We start from the raw sequence: 23,483 nt of genomic DNA on the forward strand, positions 1-23,483 counted from the left end.
TGGTACTAATGCATGACTTTTAGTACCGGTTGGAGCCTCCAACCGGTACTGAAGGGCTCCACCCGTCGCCCCACGCCTTACCCATCTCCCCCCACCCACTCCTGTGTCTCCGTCCTCTCTCTATCTTCTATCTTCGTCCCTATCTTCCTCTCTCTCTATCTTCCTATCTTCCTCTCCCTATCTTCCACTTGCGGCGAGAGGGTGGCGGGGGCCGGGCGGGAGGCCGGTGAAGGGTTGCGGGAGGGTGGCGGAGGGCTGTGTGAGGACGGCGGCGGCGGGAGGGCGGTGGCGGCAGCAGCGGCGGCGGGAGGGAGGGGGCAGTGGGGGCTGTTAGGGGCTGGGTGGCGGGGGCTTGTGGTGGGATTTATTTTTTATTTTTTTAATACCCCTTTAATACATGTTATTTGACCCGGTACTGAAGGTCCCCCTTTAATACCGAAGTAGCAATACCGGTTACACAACCAGTACTAAAGAGGGGTTAGGAACCGGTACTGAAGGGCTTTCCCTAGCAGTGATAAATCTAGAATAGCTGATAATAACTAAATTCAGGGCGCACGAATGTAGGATCATCAACCAAATAGAAATGAGTTGATGTAACGAAAGTACACTTTGTCTTGATGTTCTTAGATCAATCCCCAGTAGCTGCAAAAAAACCAGAACTAACACAATTTCGTTACCGTCATTGGGTAAAAAATAACAACAGAATTGAGATCGCTCAGATAAAGACATTCTTTCTGTTTGTTTAATGTCAATTGGATTGGGAAACCTAGGGTGCTCTTCGATTCCGGAACTAGGATACTGAAATCTGCTTGAATTAGTATAAGTGGTAGAAATAGCCCGGTACTGCTCTTTTTTTCACCAGAAGAGGTTAAAGCACCCACACAAGGTGGGGTCTGGGGAAGGAAATTCCTAAACAGTCTTTACCCTTGCAAAATTGAGGCTGGTTCGAACCCAGGACCTCCGGGCCACAAATTTTGCAAAGGCCTCCGAACCACAAGTGGAGAGTTTTACTTCGTTCACAGGCATTATCGGTAAGTGTTAGAAATGTGTCCGTTGTCAATTAGCATGGTACAGGATTGCAGAGAGCAAACAAGAACTTGTTGCATTTCAAAGTGAATAATGACTTGGACTAGATCACTGAACTTGAATGTTGGGACGGTGTTGTAGTAGTGCCGAAACAGATTCCGGAAAAGCAACAATTTTGGGACGGTGTTGAATTGGTGCTCTATTCCGTCTAAGAAAAACATCATACCGCAACATTTTAAGGAAAATCTAGTGCAACGACTTTAGATTGGCCAAATCAGTCTAATAAGATGCCTATTTTACTATTTGTCACTTCCAGAACAGGTAGTTCTACAGACTGTCGAAAAGTTCTCTAAAACTACACCTGCGTATCTCATGACATCCACCTGATTATATCAAATTAGACCTTGGTCACAATTTCACTAATAGAAACAATCATTCATTATGATCACATTACTGAGTTCAGCATCAAGCTGTTCGCTCCTGCCACAACATATTCGTTGATTTAAAAGAGGAGTAACTGCTTTGCTTACAGAAAACCACGAGCAAGCAGCCAACTCAAATAGCATTTTCAGTCATCAAAGCCATTTTAGGCACACCTGCATCTCAAAACAAAATGGAGTAACTGCTTTGCTTACAGAAAACCACCCGACTTGAAACCACAGATCTAAAACATGCCAAGCATGCTGCAACATACTTTGGCAAACTGTGTGCTTCAGCCGCCATGATAGGCTTTCCTAAGTGAACAACAGACGAAACAGGACCATCTCAACTCTCATATTTGCTCTGAAGGTTTCCTGTCCTCGACTGCTGCACCTTTTCCCACACTCTTGCCTTCGCTGCTGTTATCAACCCTGCTATTCTCATCGGCCTCATCCTCAACAAGGGAACCAGTGCGCATCAGTTCCTTAACTTTGCGGTACTCATCGTAGTGTGCACGGCGATGCTCCTTGAAACTCAATCTTGATGTGTCAGCTTCTGGGTCTACATGAAACCCAAGATATCACTGTACGTTCCAATAGTTTTACAAAAAGACCCCACCGGAAACATCAGGGAGTACATGATGATAATTATGTATTCCATGTACAGATGCAACTTTTGTTTTCTCTGGGTCGGCCAAACCAAACTCATTTAATTGAACTGAAATGGGATAGAAATGAACGAGTGACCCAGAACTACACGCACGCATCCCTAATTCCAAGTATAGAGCAAGTAACAATAAATAACCCATTATAAAGATAATGACATAGTATTTGCCCTACATATGTGTTGGTTTCTAAGATGACATATGTCTTGCCTACTCTTTTCTTTAATTGGTCGTTTTGCATGAACAAGAACAGTGCCAAATATCTACAAAACTGGAGTTAGGTAGGTGTCTTGAGTAGTCATGAGCTGGATCAATTATGAACTAAAGGAAGTTACTACAACAGAATCGAATTGTGCAGTTCCACTAAAAAATTAACCAACTAAACATGTGCCATCTTTAAGACTGATTATTTTCGTGTGGTTCACATAGACAAAATGAATATATGCTTTATACTAATAAAACTTTAATTTGCCATTTAATACACTATCAAAAATCAACAGAAAATTTTAAGCATGGTGCTGCAAGCAGGATAAAATATAGCAGTTGCACAAGAAACTAACCATCCTCTTGTTCCACAGCATCTGTCTCATCATCTGAGGATGCCCAACCATCATCCTTTGAACTGCTATTGCTTGAAGAAGCCACGCCATTTAAGGCCATCAATATAGCTTCAGCCTGGACAGTCTCATCGAGACATTTGTCAAAAGCACGTGTTGGCGATAGGGACCCTAGAAAGCAAGCAGTGACCCCAGATCATTGTGTGCACACTAGAGTACTCAAATTATGCAACACAGGTAGCAATATATGTACCGTCATCATCTATCATAGGGTGATAAGGCGTCTTTGGCTCTGTTATCTTCTGCCTCACTGGTTTGTTTGACTCAATCTCATACAAATTGTCCTCATTCCACTTCACACGGCCAGAGCTACAGAAAATGGTGACAAGCAACATGAGCTAATTCAAGAAAATAACCATAACAAACCAACAATTAGGCTATATCATGCTTGTGCTATGTCAAAGTAACAAGAATTAAGCTCAATTCTGGAGTGCCATCACAAGACTACAACAAACAAGAGAGTCAATCAAGCATTTTTATTTTCAAATTTCAACATAAGCTATTTTACATATCAGCTCTACTGATCCATCCAGCTTTAAATGTAAGGTTTGAAAAGAGTAAAATACACTAGCGGTCCTCAAACTTGTCACGAGGTGCCATCTAGGTCCTTGAACTTGCAGATTGTATAAGTGCATCCCTGAACTTTTCTCACGGTGCCATCTAGGTCCATGAACTTGCAAATTGCATATGCGCGTCCTCGAACTTGTCTCAGGGTACCATCTAGGTCCATGAACTTGCAAAAACACCCATGGGAGTCCGATATTAAGAACCGATGATTGAGATCGTCTGATCCCAAGAACCAACAGCTCGGATTGAATCTGAGCTATCGGTTCTTCAATCTAAGTCATCGATTCTTGAGATCAGACTCCTACGGATGTTTTTGCAAGTTGATGGTCCTAGATGGCACCCCGAGACAAGTTTAAGGGCGCGCATATGAAATCTGCAAGTTTATGGACCTAGATGGCACCCCGAGACAAGTTTAAGGATGTGCTTATGCAATCTGCATGTTTATGGCTGTAGATCATCTTGTGACAAGTTTGAGGAACGCCCGTGCATTTTAGTTGTTTTAAAACCTAGCAAAAGCAGTGTGGATCAAGAAAGTATTGTTTACCTACAATACTGAAAACTAGTATTGCTTCCATCATCTCAGGTCTAAACTCAACCATTCTTTATCAAAAAAAAAAACCTCAACCATTCACAAAGTAGAAACCACATTAGCAAGTCATTTCGAATTAAAATTGCATTCAAGTGAAAATACAATTTACTTCAAGAAATGCAGCTGATTTCATCGATTGAAAAACATCGGCAGCACAATCAATCTTAATTGGACATAAGAACCAGGCTGCAACCAAAGTTCTAACAAACAATCCTCTAAATTTCATAATAATTATCTAGCTCGCCATGCATACAGGCAAGGGAAGCACCGAACATAAGGGAAAAGAAATAGTGATAACAAACCAAACACTATATACACGCTTTTGCGATATGGAGGTTGGTGTAGACAGTAAAAACATCGCAATAAATATAAACTTGATTCCAAAATGGATAAACATTTTGAGATGAAATGATCATATACGTGCAAGTCCAGTAAGCATGCAAGTTATATCTAAATCTCCCCTGCTACAATTGTATGCCCGATGTATGTTGTGAACAGTGGCACAGTCTAATAATAAGAATGAAGTGTTCATAGGTACACAAAAGAGCAGTGTTGCTTAAGTAGATCATGAAAGAGAGAAAAGAGAATTAGCATGTCATATTTCACATGTAGATGATAATATGCCTTAGAACTTGCAGATGTTTTTGCTGATACTATTTATAAATCGGTTATATTGAAACTTAAGAATACTGAGAAGAAATATGGAAATAGGTCAATATGCATGAGACCCCAAAAACTGTCTGTCTACTTGGAACTCAGAGATGAACTAGGAGTACTGACCTCATGCTTGAAGTTTCTTAACTTCCAACTGATGAAAAGTGAATGAAGCTCGTGAAAAATTTATGCAGAAATCTGCTGAAGTTAGGTAAATCATTACACAGCTTCTTAAACTTTTCAATTAGAAAGTAAAAAAATGTATGCAAAATTGCAAATAATGTCAGAAAGAAAGATATAGTTGCAGGCAAGGTATAAACATATTAACAATGGCATTTATGTGAACAAGGAAAGTACATGCTGTCATACCCCACGTGTCTATTGAGTTTGATGTCAACTATCATCCTAAGTGGATAATCTGGAATTTACTCATTGTATACTAAATTAATCAGAGAATGTTCTGTGCATGACAGTTACAATTGAAAATTTGAAACAGCAGTGTGTAAATATACTTCAAGGGAATACATTTTTCAAATGAATCTCACTGATCTAACCAGTGTCTAATGAGGTACAATTACAAAGATAAATCATCTGAAAATCTCTGAATGACAGTTGATGCAAAACTAGCCTAATTGGTGAGAATGTCATACTACGTTAACAAATCAGTGAATAAAAAACTGTATGCTTTCATTCTTGATATAATCCAAACATACGGTGAGCCATATCCTGTAGACATATTTTTGATTTTCTGAAGAACATGTATACACACTACAGCATACACTTATACTGTTATACATTTGAAATAGCTAGCAACCTTTCCCATATACAATAGAATGATTGTCTAGTCATTCCGATGTATGCTATAGTATCTGTATCACCATGTCTGCTTACATGAACACACTAAAAGACAGAAACTGAAGACAGTTAGCTCACTCGTTGCAAAATTTTTCAATAGACTAGTAAACTCATCTCAAATTTTCAATAGGCCAGTAAACATTGAAAGACGCATGTTTGTCTGCAAAAGTGAGCGAAACATAGCTAATTGAATATAGAAGAAGATTGCTTGTTCCATATTTAGTCATCATCCTCTTTAGCTGTAAGAAGAAAGATGAATACCCAAAACACATATATCACTATCTACAATGGATGTGAAGCGTACTACTTTAACAGAACTTTCAAATGAAGAGGGTAAGAAATAATCTTCTAAGAATACAGTAGCATCGGTTCTAACTAGTGTGAACACTACAAGGATACTCAATTTTCTCTCGTCGTATTCAGATATGAACAAGACAAAATTACTGAAGTTACTAGTTAGAACTATAAATTTGAAGTGGTGGAGACTTTTCCCATCCAATGTAAACCAGGGCCCTGGATACATGCATGTCTCATGGCAACACATGGCTTCTTTCCAATTAGAAAAAATAGAACCATCTAGATGCATCAAGGATCCTTTCTCCCCTTTGTTATCATCAACATATGGCTTGTTTTTTTAGCAATCATGAAGTGATTGACCTAGTGCGCCGAATGTGGGCAACCATGAAACCAAACCCGTGTTTACAATACAGGGAACAAATTGGTAGCATATTATGGCCAGTTTTACGGAGCAAATAGCAGCTGTCACAACCAAAACTACAGCACTATCGGTCATCACCTCAAGCCCTTCACAAGGAATGGCTCTGTCCAAGCCAACATATAGCACGTTCGATTCCGTCACCTGGCCTGGCAACCGATTCCCAATATCTTTCCCACCATTGATCATTATTTTTGACAGTATCACTTACAACAATGGTGAATGATGGGGGACAGGAGATAACTGCTATGCTAGTATATGCAAGATTGCAAGTAAGATTCCTTCTCGATTTTGTGCAAGCTTGGGAACGATGGATAGAAGATTGTGCATTGGCAAGTTGACTCGTTCATTGATATTGTTTGACTTGAGCATTGCAGCTACTACGCAACCCAGACGGTGCCCAGGCCCCAGGGCGGACCAAGTACAGGACATGAGTGCACAGCCGATAATTTTTGCACAAGATTCGAAGTTATAGCAGGTATAATACATGGATATACTTATACCTGGGTCAGATCCGAATACAAATAGCTTACGCTAGGGTGTGCGGGGTGCTCCGATTCGACCGGCAGGAAGGGAAGAGAAGGGGCGGGCATACCTGGTTGGTGCTCGTCGCCGGCGAATGGCCCGGGGAAGAGGTGGAGAAGGGCGCCGCTGCTCGCCTGGTCCTCGTCGCCAGGAAAGCAAACCACGAGACGCGAGAGAGAGAGAGAGGGGAACGGGAGAAAGAAATAGATTTTTTAGGAAGAAATAGACGAAGGGGCCCGGTGAACGCCCAGCAGCCAGCGACGCGTTGGAGTGGGCAAAATAAACCGGAAGCGAACAGCCGAACCGAACTAATGGGAGTGAACCCGAAACCAGCGAAATCGATTTTTTCGCTTTAAGCCTAATAACCCGTTTTACTAGGTATAATTCGTTTTAAGCTTTGATTAACCAAATACCAAGATATATAGAGATAGGGGCCTCTTTGGAACTGAGGAATCTCAAAATGTAGGAATAGGAAAATATAGGAATGGAGTTGTATGATATTTACAATCCTATAAGATTTGAGAATTTAGGAAAGTTTGTAATAGAGTGTTCGGAAGATATCTCCGAGGATGAGCGGCGGAGCTCATCCTCGGAGATATCTTCCAACATGAGCGGCTCCAAGGAGCTCATCCTCGGAGATATCTTCCAACATGTGGATCCTTCGATTTGAGCTTTCAACGATGAAGACCTCGCGTTCAGATGAGTAGCTATTAGAGCTAGAGGTGATGACGATGGTACTCCTGCCTTCTTCAAGGATAGTTGATAGAGGGGCTCCAATTTGGAATGGCAGACCGCCGAGGCAGACGATGATGCATTACTCGTCGTTCTTGGCAAGTGCAGCTGGTTTCATGTCGGGCTAGTAGACGAATCTTCCTTTGTGGAGTTGATGTCATAACCAAGCCTTGCTACAGGCCTGAGAAAGGTATCTCCTCATTCGAATCCGAGTAGTTGTTGAGGTCCTCGATTCCATCTTAATCGGATTGTACTCGACATAGCCTTCTGGTAAATAGTGGCTGCATTGTGCAGCCTGTATAGGAGACGGGGTGGGTGGGAGATCGAATTGCTCGATGGCTGTACAACCGGCTTGATCAGATCAATCCGAGTCCTAGTAGAAGTCAGGCAGGGCTCGGACTTGCGGTTCTGACCTCCGGTCGGGCTATAGAGAGTTTTTTTTTTGACCAAACAGCGGGGAGATCCCTACTAAAATTTTTTATATATAAAGGGTAAAGAGTTTATGTATAGGTTACAAGCCCGCAGTGCAAAAAAACAAAAGGCTAAGAAAAATTATACGAAATTATAAAACCACTTATGTAACTCCAGTTTCAAGGAGAGCTTGGCTCGGTGAATAATAAGAGCAAACTCCTCTTTGAAAACTCTCTTCCAACGATTGAAAGAAAGAGCACCGCCATAAAAAATGATAGAATTTCTATGTGTCCAAATGCACCAGCATGCCACTATCACTGGTAGAGAAGAGACCTTCCATCCAGCGTTTTTAGTCCCGCTTATTTTTGGACCCGGGACTAAAGGGTCTTTAGTCCCGGGTGAAATGGCCACCACCGACAGCCACTGATGACGAGAGCTTTAGTCCCGATTGGTAATATCAACCGGGATTAAAGAGCGCCCTTTAGTCCCGGTTGTAACGGCTAGTGGGACGAAAGAATCTGGTGGGGCGTTTAATCCCGGTTGGTAATTCCAACCGGGACTAAGGGGGGGTCTTTAGTTCAGGTTGGTGTTACCGACCGGGACTAAATGCCTCACCTATAAAAGTCAGCTTTTTCCTCCCCGAGCCTAAGCCACTCAGACCGAGAGCTTCGAGCTCCTTCTCCATGGTGAGCAAGCAAGCTTCGGGAGGTGCTGCCCGATTTTTTCCCTCATTTTCGTGGGGATTTCACTCATCCAATGTCTTGTAAAGGTTAACTACTTCATCCTCCCTTCATTTATTATTATTATGCTTTGTTTTATCCTTTAGAGATAGAAAAAATAAGTTTTTTAGAATGAGGGAGAATGGAGAGGATTTTTTATTTATACATATTTTTGAGCTAGAATTTGATGGATAGCTTGCTTGTTATATATGATTCATATTAGATAAATATGTTGATCAATGTTAGGTACGAGAAAAAATAGAGTAAATATATTTTTAATATTGAGTCATTGCAATAAAATTAAGGTAAATAAATTGTAGGTGTAAGAAATAAAATTTGATTATTGCTACAATTTTTTGGATAGTTTGCATGTTAAATTAGAGTGATATGAAAATTACACCGATCAACTTAATGCTACAATTGTGGAACAGGACAACAAAGATACACTAAAGACTACAAACGCTCCATAGTGGATTTCACAGAGTCAAGAATCCAAAAATAATGATAGAACAAAAGAACTTCGAGTCCACAAACTCGAGCTGAATATCATAAAAAAAATCTTGAAATAGTTTTCCAAACGCCTTTTGGAGCCACATTCTCGTAATAGAAGTATGGTGGCCCGATAGCCTGCTCAGGTAGAGATCTGTTCACTGACCTTGACCCATTGGCTTTTGGTTGGTTTTCGCTTGCCCAAATGGACTATGCTCAGTGAACATATCTTTTGCCTGGACAGGCTATTGTGTGCCACCATACTTCTATTATGAAAATGTGGCACTTCCTCCAAAGACATTTGGACAATTATTTCAACATTCTTTTATGATATTCAGCCCGAGTATGTGGACTCGATGATCTTCTGTTGTACCATTATTTTCTGGTACTGGAGGAGCGGAGGTGACTCTCCATAGACTTCGTAGAAGGTTGAGTCATGTGTAGAGATGGCTTGGAGGGCAAACATTCTATTATATTGTACCATTATTTTAGGATTATTGACTACATGAAGTCCACTATGGAGCGTCTGTAATCTTTAGTGTATATATATCTTTATTGTTTTGTTCCAAAATTCTAGCATTATTATGTCAACCTAGTGAATGATATGAATGTTGATTGGTGTAATTTTCATGTGAATTGTTTTTATCTTTATGAAGATTGATTGGCGTAAATTATCAATATTGATCAAGTTCTTTATCTAATACGAAGACCTATGTCCATTTATCATGTAATACAATGCAGATGGATGTATAATGCGGATAGACGGATCAAGGAGTTTGTTCATGGCTTGCATTATTTTCTCAAAGTGGCCAAAGCCAACAAGCCAGAGAAGGACTTCATATGTTCTCCATGCTTCCAATGCAGTAATAAGAAGGACTACTCTTCCTGGGGGACTCTTCACAGCCACTTGTTTAACTATTTGGATTGGACCAAGCACGGCGAAAGAGGGATTATAATGGAAGACGGCGAAAAAGAGGAGTATGATATCAACATTTCGGACTGGGCTGCAGGCCAAACTTTTGCAGATATTACAATGGGCGAGGCTGATAAAGAAGGGTTTGCCGAAGACGACCCTATTGATGATCTTGGTCAGGTGCTACGGGATGCACAGAAAGACTGCAAAACTGAGAAGGAATCAGAAAAGTTGCAGTGCATGATAGATGATCATAAAAAATTATTGTACTCAGATTGCAAGCAGGGCATAAAAAACTGGGTACCACACTGAAAATACTACAATGGAAGGCAAAAAATGGTATGTCCGATAAGCCATTTAAGAGGATATTGAAAATTGTAAAGAACATGCTTCACAAGAATAATGAATTTTCATCCATGTCAAATGAAGCTAAACAGGTTGTTTGCCCTCTGGGATTGGAGGTTCAGAAGATACACGCATGCCCTAATAACTGTATCCTCTATTGTGGTGATGAATACGAGAAATTGGATGTTTGTCCTGTGTGTGGAGCGTTATGGTATAAGATCAGGTAAGATGATCCTGGTGATGTTGAGGATAGCCTCCCAAGAAGAGAGTTCCTGCGAAGGTGATGTGGTATTTCCCTATAATACCACGTTTGAAGTATTTGTTCAGAAACAAGGCGAATGCTAAGTTGATGCAATGGCACAAAAAAGAACGTAAGCAAGATGAAATGCTTCGACACCCCGTGGATGGGGCCCAGTGAAGATCAATTGATAGATCATTCCCGGACTTTGAAAGTGATGCAAGGAACACAAGATTTGGTTTAAGTACTGATGGATTCAATCCATTCTATGAGTTGAGTAGTGGTCATAGTACTTGGCCTGTGACCCTTTGTATGTTCAACCTTCCTTCTTGGCTGTGCATGAAGTGAAAGTTCATTATGATGATGGTGCTTATCTAAGTCCCAAAACAACCTGGAAACGACATTGACGTGTACCTAAGACCGTTGGTTGATGAACTTTTACTACTCTAGAAGGAAGAAGGTGTACGTGTGTGGAATGAGGATAAACAAGAGAGATTTGACCTACGAGCATTGTTTTTCATAACCATCAATGATTGGCCCGTGCTGATTAACCTTTCAGGATAGACAAACAAGGGATATCGAACCTGCACCTACTGTTTAGACAACACAGACAACATGTATTTAAAGCACCATAGGAAGGTCGTGTATATGGATCATCGTCGATTTCTTCCTTCTTACCACTCATTAAGAAAGAAAGGGATGCATTTCAAAGGGGCACCAGACCATCGTAAAAAACCTGCACACTATATGGAAAGTATGTATTTAAGATGATAAAGGATGTAAGGGTAGTCTTTGGAAAGGGTCTTGGTAACGAACCTGTTCCGAACGATGATAATGGATGTGCACTCATATGGAAGAAGAAGTCTATATTTTGGGAGCTACCTTATTAGGAAATCCTAGAGGTCCGCAACGCAATAGACATGTTGCACCTGACGAAGAATCTTTGTGTGAATGTGTTAGGCTTCATGGGTTGCTATAGGAACTCAAAAGATACATTGGAAACACGATAGGACCTGAAACGTATGAAGCAATGAGATGACCTACATTCGAAAAAGAGAGATAAAGGACAGTACTACTTATATCCTGCCAGTTACACTCTCAGCAAGGAAGAGAAGGATAACATGTTTGACTGCATGAATAGTATCAAGGTTTCGTCTGGGTACTCCTTGAATATAAAAGGAATAATAAATATGAAAGAAAAGAAGTTCATAAATCTAAAGGTTCGTGACTGCCACATGTTGATGACCCAGTTGCTTCCGGTTGCACTGAGGGGTATTCTACCAGAGAATGTACGATTGATGCTGGTAAAGCTACGCGCCTTTCTCAATGCGATTTTGTAGAAGCTAATTGATCCAACCAAGCTACTAAAGCTACAGAACGATGTGGTACAATATCTTGTCAGCTTTGAGTTGGTATTTCCACCATCCTTCTTCAATATTATGACGCACCTCCTGGTTCACCTAGTCAAACTATTCTTTGTCCAGTATTCCTGCACAATATGTGGCCTTTCGAGAGGTTCATGTCAGTCTAAAAAACTATGTTCTTAATCGTGCTCGTCCAGAAGGAAGCATCGCCAAGGCATATGGAACATGGGAGGTCATTGAGTTTTGTGTTGATTTTATTAACTCAATTAATTTGATTGAGGTCCCAACATCACGCCACGAAGGGAGGCTACGGGGAATGGGCACCCTTGGAAGGAAATCAAGTTTGAGCAATGATAGTGATTTGTTCCATAAAGCACACTTTACGGTTCTGCAACAACCATCATTTGTGGCTCCGTATATTGAGGAACACAAACATATTCTATAGGTACGTCAACACCTTATGGGTACTTCGCGATTCATGAACAACTTGCTTGGTTAGCGAGGGGACCTTCTAGGACAATCATTAAATTCAAAGGTTACGAGATAAATGGTTATACATTTTACACGAGAGCCCAAGACCAAAAAAGCACCAGCCAAAATAGTAGTGTCCGTATAGATGCCATAGATAACAACAGGAGCAAGGACTCGTATTATGGTTTCATAGAGGATATCAGGGAACTCGAATATGGACCGCTGAACATCCCTCTGTTTCGTTGTCAATGGGTGAAACTAACTGGAGGTGGCGTAACGAAAGATTAGTATGGAATGACAATAGTGGACCCAACCAAGACTAGATACAATGATGAACCATTTGTCATTGCCAATGATGTGCATCAGGTTTTCTATGTGAAGGACATGTCTAGCAAACCCAAGAAAAATTTAGAAGATAAAGAAAAACCATGGTATGAATGCATAGTAAGTTATAGAAAATTAGTAGAGTGTATGGTTTCATGTGTATTTCTTTCATGTAAATTATTTCATGTTAGTTTCATGTAATAAATTGTATAAGTTTTATTGTATATATGATTCCATGTATACCTATTTATAATTTCATGTAATAAATTGTACAAGTGTATATTTTCAATCATGTGTTTATTTACTAGATTGTCAGTTTTCTTTTCCTACTAGACAAGTGTTGTTTTAATGTGCGAGCAGTTAGGATAAGTTTCATTTATTTCATGGTTGTTCTACGATTTCATGTATATATAATTTTTAATTTAATGTATCTATGATTACATGTGTGTATAATCAATGGTGCAATAACGAAGTACAAAAATTAAACAAAGCAGCAACGATTATCATTTTTCAACATGACAAGAACTTAAACCATCATAATTAATCACATATCATTATGTTCAGGTGATGCATATTTTATGAAGCATGGCATGGTGAAACATACAAACCGGAAATAAAGAGAAAATTTAACAGAAAAGTAAAAGAGAAAATATATGCACACCCAACACACATGCTGAAATAAATAAAAAGAAAGGAAAAGAAAACTCAAACCACACATGTGCGTTTTTATTCGTCCCCTTCGGTCTCTAGTCTAGGTTATCTTGCGGTGGGTCATAATGTGGCTCTTCCTGCGGCGCGTCTCCTTGCTATTGGTACTCGTGATACCCCTGCTCGTAGTGCTCCTGCGCTCCACCTTGGTACTGATGTGAAGGCACAATCCTAGCATGCCAAACTTGTAGGTGATTGTTATGTTGCTGCCCTCAATTCTGTCAGTGGCTTGCCTCACAGTACTCGTATCTTCTAAATTTCTTTGTATATATGCGCCTATGATGCACACACTTCTCTATGGCTGTGGCAAGTAGCTGAACTGAGCAGACAATGGAGCATGTGGTGAGGGTCCCTGAAAAGGAGGTGGCATATAACCGTGAAAAGCATATGGTGCTGGTGGAAGGGAATAGTATTCCCATCTAGAGCCCCGATCTTCGAAGCGACGCGGGTGATCAAAGAAGTACACTCAATAGGACCCGTCATCCTAAAATTCTTAAGCCATTGCCGAACCATTGCCTTGATGGGGGTGATCTTGATCTTTTTGACCATGGTATATAAAATCATCAACTCATCGTTGTGCACGGGCCTAACATCCTCTCTTGGAAATAGAGTGATGGCCAACCACTTGTGCATCAAGCGAAAAGTTAGATTATGAATGTCATTGCACCGAGGTGCAAATTTGCCTTGGACAATCTGACTAGAGATTTCACCCCCAAAAACTATATCGAGAAAAACCACGGCAATCTTTGTTAAGAGAAACAGCACAACGAGGACCAAAACCAAGGTGACAGCTAAATTATTTCCAAGTAAAATGGTATTCCATCCCGAAAAGTTGGAAAGAAACACCATCCATCACCTCCCGAAGAGTGCAAAAAAATTGGATGGTGAGGGGCTGAGAACCAAACTCCCCAACGGGCGAAAACTCATCACACTCAATAGCAGACCAAAAGGAGGCGAAGTCCATATCCATACCTATTTTCTCTAGAAGTTTCGGGTCATAGGCCTTTGTGTGATCGAAGGCCTGGTCCTTGAGGATAGCATAGGCTTGCTTCTCTCGGTTGCCTTGCAAGTCGAGGTAGAGGGCATCACTTGCGTCCACCTCCATGGCTTCAACTTGTGGTTCGGCTTGCTCTTCTTCATAGTCCATCGAGGTCGGGCTCGGTGTTGGTTCAGAGGAATGAGGAGATCTCACACTAGCCCATGAACAGGACGAGCTTGAACCCATCATCCTCCTAAATGCACCAGCAACCCACTCCATGCTTGCCACTGAAGACAAAGGAAACACAAGAGCAACTTGGAACAGGTTAGCGTAATCGAATGAAATTCTTACTTGAAGTTGCTCCTACAATGCTTGGCCAATCTTTCAGCAAAGAAATCAAGAAAGAGAGATTTCTTGCACTCAACTTTGAGCAAAACTTCCAAGAAAACCCAAGACCAAAGAGTAGAGACGGAGAGAGTGAATGAAATGTGTTGAATGGGTGAAGATCACCCCCTCTCGGCCTCTATTTATAGAGCAATGGTGGCAAACAGTCAGATCCCGACCGTGCTCAACTGCTACTAGCCGTTGGCGTAGATGGGACCCAGGAGCTGTTGCTCCTGGTTTGGCTGAACCTAGGCATCGGCCGACCCCTGGTGGGCCATACCGACTGCCCCCTTGGCCAGAGGCTCCGCAACGGCTACATGACGTCATGCCTGGGTGCCTCTGCAAAAGTTTGCTCCATAAATGCTCAAAACATTTTTCAAAGGGATTTTAGCTCACAAATCATTTTCAGAATTTTTTTTATGGAAAGGAAAAAATTGTCAGAAAAATTCTAGCATGGAAATGTGGGTTGGAAAAAAAAATCAAATATGCGTTGGGAAAAAAGTCAAATGATTGGGAAATAAAAATTTTGGAAGCGAAATATGAGATAACTACCAATTTTACCTTACGGTGAAGGGCTTACCATTTTGAGTCCGTTGAGCGGGACTCTTCTCCGTCGTGTTTTACTACTTGGTGTCCCATCCTTGAGAAGTGGATGAAGACGCTCATTCAATCTTCTGCCACACCTTCTTGGTCTTCTTAGGTTTTATCGGTGCGGTCGGTGGCTTCTTGGATTGGGACTGTGGCTCCGTCCACTTCACGTGCCACTCATCGTCTTGATGGATCAGGTAGCATTGCTCCTTCCTTGGTTGAAACTTGAACATAATGTTCTTCCTCCCAATGTGGAAGTGGATTTCTCCAGCTCCAACATTGATCCTTGCCTTGGCATCATTTAGGAATGGTCGCCCAAGAATAAGCGGCATTCCCAAGTCACCTTCCATATCAAGGACCACAAAATCTGCTAGGATGTAGGAATCCCGGGCTTTCACCAAAAGATTCTTCACTATCTCCTTGCGGTATCAGATTGTCGAATCGGCTAGCTGCAACCTCATCATGGTGGGGGAAAGAGCAGGGTAGTTCAACCTTTCAAACATTACCTTTGGCATGATTTGATACTTGCTCCAAGCTCACAAAGGGCCTGCTCGATGTAGTAGTCATATATCAAGCAGCTGATCGCCAGATATCCTAGAACTTCCTTGCTTGTAGCTACTGGTTAATCCCATGATTCTTTCCTTGGTGTATGGGCTTTTGCTGCATGGTTAGCAACAAATGGCCTCTGAGATGGCTTACCCCATCTGGCGGTCACTGCATTAACATTTTCATGAGAAGACTCGTGTTGACCCTGGATCTTCCCGATCTCAGCAAAAGGAACAGCAGCGGCGAGCTGAGCTAAGTTGGTTTCTAGCATTTTTTTAAAACTTAGTTGGTTCTTGAAAGCAGAAGAAAGGCCAACAATTATGTTGAGGCTATCCAAGGTTTTCTCGTTGGTAGCTAACTTTTTAGTAAAACTTTCATTAACCTTAGCTTGCCCAAAAAAAAGATCTCTAAAGGAGGGTTGGTTATGATTGAAATAATTACCGTTATTACCTTCTTGGTAAGGGTGTTGCTGATTCCATCCTTGGCCTCCTTGTAGATGATATCCGTTGTTGTTGTTGCCATTCATGACAACGCATCCTCCTAAGTCTCAGGGCAATTATTCCCCGACTGTCCAGTGTTTCCACAAACCTCACATGTCATGTGAGAATCCATAGCTTGGATGGTGTTGGATATGGCAGCTTTCTCTTTGGTGTAGTCATCCAATCTTTTCATGAGGAGGTCCATCTGAGCGGTAAGCATGTCCGCTTCCTTGACGGTATGCGTACCTCTCTATCAGGGTTGGAGTCATTCATCACTCCACCCTTGACATGAGATCATCTTCTCGATCAATGTTGTAGCAGTATCAATGGTAAGCGAGAAGAAGGCTCCTCCAACAGCAGCGTCAACATGGCCTCGGGATGTCGGAGTCAACCCGTTGTAGAAGTTCTGAAGAATGAGCCAATTATCCATCCCGTGGTGGGGACAGGCCATGATGTACTCCTGAAGCCTTTCCCACACCTCGGGAATTGATTTAGTAGCTGCTTGCTGGAAACTCAAAATCCTTCCACGAAGGGCATTGGTTTTACCTAACGGAAAGAACTTCACGAGGAATGCTACCGAGCACTTATCCCATATATTGATCTCCGAACGGCTCGCATAGAACCATTGCTTCGCTCTCCCGAGAAGAGAAAACGGGAACAATCAGAGACAAATAGCATCTTCACTCACCCCTCTAATACTGAAGGTGTTGTAGAGCTCCAGGAACTCCTGCACATCGGCGCTCGCGTCCTCATTGGCTTTCCCACAGAATGGTAATGAGACCCATCTTGATCTCAAAGCTTGCATTCCCCGTGTCCACCTTAGGGCCTTTCAATTCCTGAGAGGCTGAGGGAGCAGAGTACTCACGAAGAATCTTCTAGGCCATAGCGTTTGACGTAGATGGTGCAAAGGAAGATGGTTCGGTTGCCGAGAGAGTAATCTAAGGAGGAACAACATGATGTCGTACCCTTCTCATAAGTGACTCCGGATTCTCAGTAAAATTAGTCGACAAGTTGAAACTTGTCATACACTACCTATCTTCACATCAAGATAGAGAAGACATATCAAGGTTAGCCTGCTTGAGTAATGATCTACCAACTATGAATATAAACATATACAAACTAAAAACTTTTAACCAGTGCCTTCCCAGCAACGGCGCCAGAAATGCTTGTTGTTATATTTAACGATCACGATTAAATTCGGAAGTGCATGGATATAATGTGGTAGCATTTCACCCAAGAGTATTCTCAATGGCATTGTATTTACCAAAGGAAGGCGGGTAGGTCAAAAGAGTTATGCATATGAGTATATCATAAGATGGATAGAGACAATACTTAAGACAGGGGTAAGATAATGATAGATAACTAGTGTGGCACACACAAGAATCATCTCAAGATAACTAAGCTAGGGAGACGGTCTAAGAGTTAGTTCTAGGTTCATATGTACTTCCTATATACTGCATAGATCATACAAGCATAACTTACATATACATTGTATAGTGAATAGGCCTATGCACCTAGGCACACACGGGGAGACAGTACCCTACCGGTCTGCCGGTGTAGTACTACTGATTTACGAATTCCTACAGCGTACTCGAACATGTGGACCAACAGGGCTGTCACCACATGCAGGCTACCCCTAGCAATTTGTGGGGCAAACTCATATCCAATGAAGCTAAGCAATCCAAGCACCATTCTTGCATTATTAACAACACTCCAACCATCCTGGTTATGATGACAATGGCTGAAGCCACCATGGGAATGACCACTAAACACCGATGCCGTAGCATAGATCAACTGGCATATACATGATATGTATGCACACAAGGTATAACATGTAACAAGGTCTATAAGCACACATGAGAGTATATAAGCATATACTACGATGGCAACGGTATATGACTAGCATACGAGCGTATAAGCCTAGCACATCAACATAGCAAGGGTATATAACCAACTCATGTATAGAAGAACCAAGCACAACACTATATAAGGAAGATGTACACTTTGAATAGAATAAAGTTAACCTAGGAATAAAAGATACAAGAGCTATACCCTATACTCCAAGGAGACCTGGAACCTGGGAGAGCTACTCTAGCCTAACTACACTAACTTGGAAACTAAGAGGGAGAGAGTGATTCTCTTGTGGTATGTGTGTCCTAGAATGGAGACCCTCCCCTCATATTTATAGGCTTCATGAGGCGGTTCTCCGAGGAAATCTTCGGGGAATATCCCTTAACTGACTTAAGGCATCACCGCGTGGAAGCTGGAGATGAGGGGGGACAATGGCGGTTCAACCGAACCATGGGCTCGGCCGACCCCCTGTGGGCCCCCCTCGCAACTGCCTTTCTTTGAGTGATTGCCTGGTGGGTCCCAATGGTAGTTGTGTGCGTTATCCAGTGGATTGAGGTGGTTCTGGTAGTTTGTGGGCCCTCCAATCCATGGGATGTACGCGTGGCAACCTCCCATTGGTCATAAGCATGTTTCTTGGATCCATAGAGGGTGCTTTCTCCATCCTTTTTTGTTATTTCACCTACAACCAAATAATCTCCAAGGACAAGTGGAACTACAATATTCGAAACCAAATATGCATGTAAGAAAAAGCCAATCCTCCTTTATTCTTGAGTATATTGACGATCATATTTGGTACTTAACGACCGTCAACATCCAACATGTCTACCTTGCAGCCACGTGTGGTGACTGGGACCCAACGGTCCATGTGTCAGGGGTGTGGGTCAAATATGTCAACATGGGTCCACTGGAGAGGTGGGACCCAGCTATCTATGTGTACGAGTGTGGGCCAGCAGGCTGACGTGGCTACCAAGTCTAAATGCTAGTTCCGTTGGGTGGGTCCCGGCTGTCAACGTATATGCGTAGTGGGTGCAGAAGGTAGTCATGCCAGCAACGTGTAGATATGGGGCCTACTTGCCTGATCCAACGTGTCCACATCGTGGCCACATGTGATGATGGTGCCCACAGATAATAAGGCCTCGGCATATTTCAAAGTCAGGTCCGAGATGAAATTGTTGTGGAGCCAGTCCAGGTTTGATTGAGCCACCAGGATCCACTTGATCCAGCCCAGGAAGAGAAACAAGCCCACATTGAATAACAGGTCTACCAAACGAGCACTAAAAAGCGAGCAAAAATTTTGCTACCGCATGGGTTCGAACACGGGCCAAAGGCGGTGTGACAGTTGCTATCCACCACTATGCTATTGAAGTGTTTTCAACTAACTCCATGCTCGCATTGTTTTTGAACACTCCAATACTCACACACGGGTGTGTCGATTCCTGTTCCCACGCACGCTCACCAAGAAGATGGTTGCCATCCTCGAGACAGCGCCGCCTTAACTTCCCGGCAGTAGGCGACAGTTCCAAGAGGGGTTTTCAAGAACTCCTCATCGTTGTCGCCAGTTCGTAGAGGGGATTTCAAGAACTCCTCTCGTCGTCCTCACCATTTCCCAAAGAGGGGTTTTCAAGAACTCCAACTGTAGCACCCCGCTCGACCCCCCCCCCCCCGCCTCCACCTCAATCAACATGCGTCACACCGCTCTGCCTCTCCAGCCCTTTGGCTCGCCGCTGTCCACACGCCACAGCTCCATCCATGCTGCCACGCGAGCTCTCGGGTGGCCTCGTTGCACTCCACATCGCAGAACGTCGACACCGGCAATCATGGCGGCAAGGCGGCACCCCTCATCACTGGCGGCACTCCCTACTGAGGTGGCCATTGAGATAGTCGGCCACCTCACTGCGACGTAGGAGGGGCCCATGGACGACCTCCGTAGCCTACAGTTGACCTGCTTGTTCATGCACCGCGTGTGTGGTGACCGCGCCATCGGCCGGCGCATGGCACTAGACCGGTTCAGACGTGAGATGTTGTGGAACCAGCCCGATGGGTACGGTGCCCTCCTTGCTAGCCTGACCCAAATTGGCAACCCGGAGGCCTGCTTCCTCACCGGGATACAAGTTGTATTCAGGGAAAACCACAGCCCTCGGCCGTGCCTCGACGATCTCGCCCGCGCCGCCACGGGCGGGCACAATGTGGTGGCCTATCTTGTCACCCTCTTCCTCTACAGCCACAATGTCAGCACCATTGATGATGACATTATGAGGTGATACATGAGACGGGTCAAGGGCGAGGAAGAATCGCTGGCGACGGTGGCGGCTGGTCGCGGCGGCGGACCAAGAAGGATGAGGATGTTGAGCAGCAAGGGGTGTTAGTTGTGCCGCGAGCAGGCCATGAACGTGATCCACCAAATGACGTGGCGCAAGTGGGGCGAACCGCTGGTGCCAACACTGGTGCGCGGCAATCTTCCGTGTGCAGGCGGCTACTGCGGTGTTCCAAAAGGATGGGAACAAAGGACTGTAGGATTCGCCGCGAAATGGTTTTGTTCGAAAGGGAAACTGGAATAGGAAACTAATTCACTCTTTACATGCAACTGTGAATTAGTCTAGCTTTTGCTTTTCTATTGCTTTTACTTGATGATGTCTAGAACTGGTTGGCGGACCTTGCAAGCAATATTGCCAATGTAAATATATATGTGATTAATGAAGATCGATCTCATGTTACCATAAAAAAAGTAGTAATTTCAACACATTAGGCATAAAATATAATAAAACAGTCATCATCATCAACAATTCAACAACATTACATGAATTCAAGTACAATAGCATAACCATTGTATGTCCAATCACAGGCATCATCACAACACACACGGGTAGCAATGGAAACTCCTATAGATCATCGTCTTCGGACACATCATCTACACCATTGCCATTGTCGTTAGTGTCACTACAATACTGCAAGACAGTGTCATCTTCATCCCCACTATCTACAAAAATGTTAACTTGCTTCTTGTTTCTTAGAAGGTCTGCTAAATTAGCTTCAATGATTGTATCTTTTCCATCCTACTCTTCCTATGCATATTAGCATCACCATCACCATCACCTTCATGCAATGCACACTCTGTATCAGAACAGTAATCATCTTGGTGTACATCAGCATCCTTTTCAGGCATGTTATACATGGCTCTATGTACAAATTTCTGCACAACTCACCAATCTCTGCCTAAATGACTGTCCTGCAAGTAAAATACCTTTCTTGATTGTGTCGCCAAGATAAAAGGGTCAGACTTGTACCAAAATGACTGGATGTTGATGAACTTGAAATGTCCATCATCACTAATGCCTACAGTCCTACCCTCTAGATTGTAGCAATCGCATCGAAATAAAACCATTGACCGAGGGAATTCCAGATCAGAGTTATATTGCAACTCAATTACCTTTTTTTGGGACACCATAAAATTCAATTTTTGGCTTCTATGTGTCCCCTCGATCATGACTCCACTATTTTGTGTCTTTAGGTTTTTCTCACGTCAACAGTGCTATAGCGGACTCCAGTGACACTGCAAGTTGCACAGATCTTGACTCGGAGATCAGGACCACATGAGAGTGCATACAATCCTTCGTTGACCTCATTAGGTTTATCTTTATGCAGCTTCACGATCTACAACCAAACTGAAGCATCGCCACATAAGTAGAGACTAAATGTGTTGCAAATATCAGTCCCAGGAGGCTGATAGCACATTTATTCAACAGATAATTCAGTTACCGTACAACTCCCGAGGGAGTGGGCGTGAAAGCCACGCAGCGATAAGAAGCAAGTAAATAACAGCGGCTAACCAAGCGATTGTCAAAAGACAGCACTCGGGACTACACGGCAGTAGAAGCATCTTGTGAAGGCCAACACCACAGGCAGTGTTGGGTGCGGACACAACCTCCTACTCAAAGTCCTCGACGATGAAGTCTGGGTCTTCCTCTGTAGCAACGAAGCAAGGGTGAGTACAAAAGTACTCAACAAGTCCAACCCCATCCACGGAGGGGGATACAATCAAGTATATGCACAGGATATAACATGGATAGGCTATGGTTCATTTGCAATAAAGCTAGATTTTCAACACATGCACGGGTTTATTTTCCAAAAGGGTTTTGCAAAGCTTTTCCTTTAGTAACCGAAACATTGAGTAGGGTTGATCCTACACAAAGGATCCAAATTTTATTGCTATCGGACTCCCCGTCCACCATAGCTCACGGCACAACTGCTGGACACTTCCAAAATCCAACACACACCATGAAACCATCCATTCCCAAGTGCTAGTTATGTGACCAAGCCGTAACTCGTCCAATGCCGTGGACACGGCTACCCGGATAGGTTTTAACTCTGCAGAGGTTGTACACTTTTCCCACAAGTAGGGTACCACAGCACGATCACCTTAGTGCCAGTGCGGATCCTATCAAAGCCATTACCCACCTTAGCTAAGACTGACTAGCCAACACGGAAGCACCCAAGGGGTTAACGACTCATCCACAAGGCCATAACCGGGACCTAAGTCACCAAGATCTTACTCCTTTTCCATGGGCTCCCGTTGCTCACCAGCACACCCGAAGACTATCAGTTTAGCTAGTGGGATTTATGCTAAGCCGTTGCCCATACAACGGTCGAGTGGTTGCACGATGGTTGAATTAGGCAAGATGACACATCAACTCAGTCCTTAATCATGACAAGATGGATATCTCTCAACTTTGCTCAACCACTAAGGTACGAGCCCAACATTCTGGCATTTCACACAAGAAACACACATCCATCTCATCTACACATTCCTTGCCTTTGAACCCGGAAACCCATTTTCTCATTTGAAAACACTCACACATTTATTCTCCAAATAAACCATTGTAATCATGATTGAAGTTGAGTAACGAATTCCTAAGCATTCTAGCAGTAGTTATCATCTAAATAGAGCAAGTCATATTTAGAGATAAACATAGGACAACAAGGAATATTCATAGCAATCAAGGGGTGGCTATCCAACCATGTCTTGCAATAAAACAATATGCATTTTATAAAACGGGCCAATGGGTTGTGTTTGAAAAACTAGGAATTGAATATGCATCAAAGGGTAAGATTGGACTTGCCGTCCTCAAATCCTTCCAGGAGTTCCGGCTCGTGCTGCTGGTCCTCGGGCTCGGGCTCACGGTCAAACTCCTCCTCGTGCTCCTCCTCGGGTACTCCGCGATCTACGGCACACACAAACGGGCACACAAATAAATAAAAGAAAATAAGATTTTACCCGTTGAGCTCCGAACAGAGAACGCAAACGGAAAATAG

General features: G+C 42.9%; 1 protein-coding gene across 2 annotated transcripts; it reads right to left on the reverse strand.

Annotated features, from left to right (window-relative positions):
• Window positions 1–1,446: 1,446 nt before the first annotated feature.
• Window positions 1,447–6,880, reverse strand: LOC117860612 (protein phosphatase inhibitor 2). Of its 2 annotated transcripts, none has more exons than XM_034743949.2 (5): window positions 6,703–6,880; window positions 4,664–4,735; window positions 2,921–3,036; window positions 2,671–2,838; window positions 1,447–2,007 (listed from the first exon to the last, which is right to left on the reverse strand). In XM_034743949.2, the coding sequence occupies exons 2-5, from the start codon at window positions 4,666–4,668 to the stop codon at window positions 1,799–1,801; spliced, it is 498 nt and encodes a 165-aa protein (XP_034599840.1). In that variant the 5' UTR covers window positions 4,669–4,735; window positions 6,703–6,880; the 3' UTR covers window positions 1,447–1,798. The 2 variants fall into 2 exon arrangements, with proteins under 2 accessions (XP_034599840.1, XP_034599842.1); XM_034743951.2 differs by having other exon boundaries at window positions 4,664–4,738.
• Between the last annotated feature and the right edge of the window lie 16,603 nt (window positions 6,881–23,483).

Source organism: Setaria viridis, chromosome 6 (assembly GCF_005286985.2).
Source record: "Setaria viridis chromosome 6, Setaria_viridis_v4.0, whole genome shotgun sequence".
Taxonomy (NCBI): domain Eukaryota; kingdom Viridiplantae; phylum Streptophyta; class Magnoliopsida; order Poales; family Poaceae; genus Setaria; species Setaria viridis.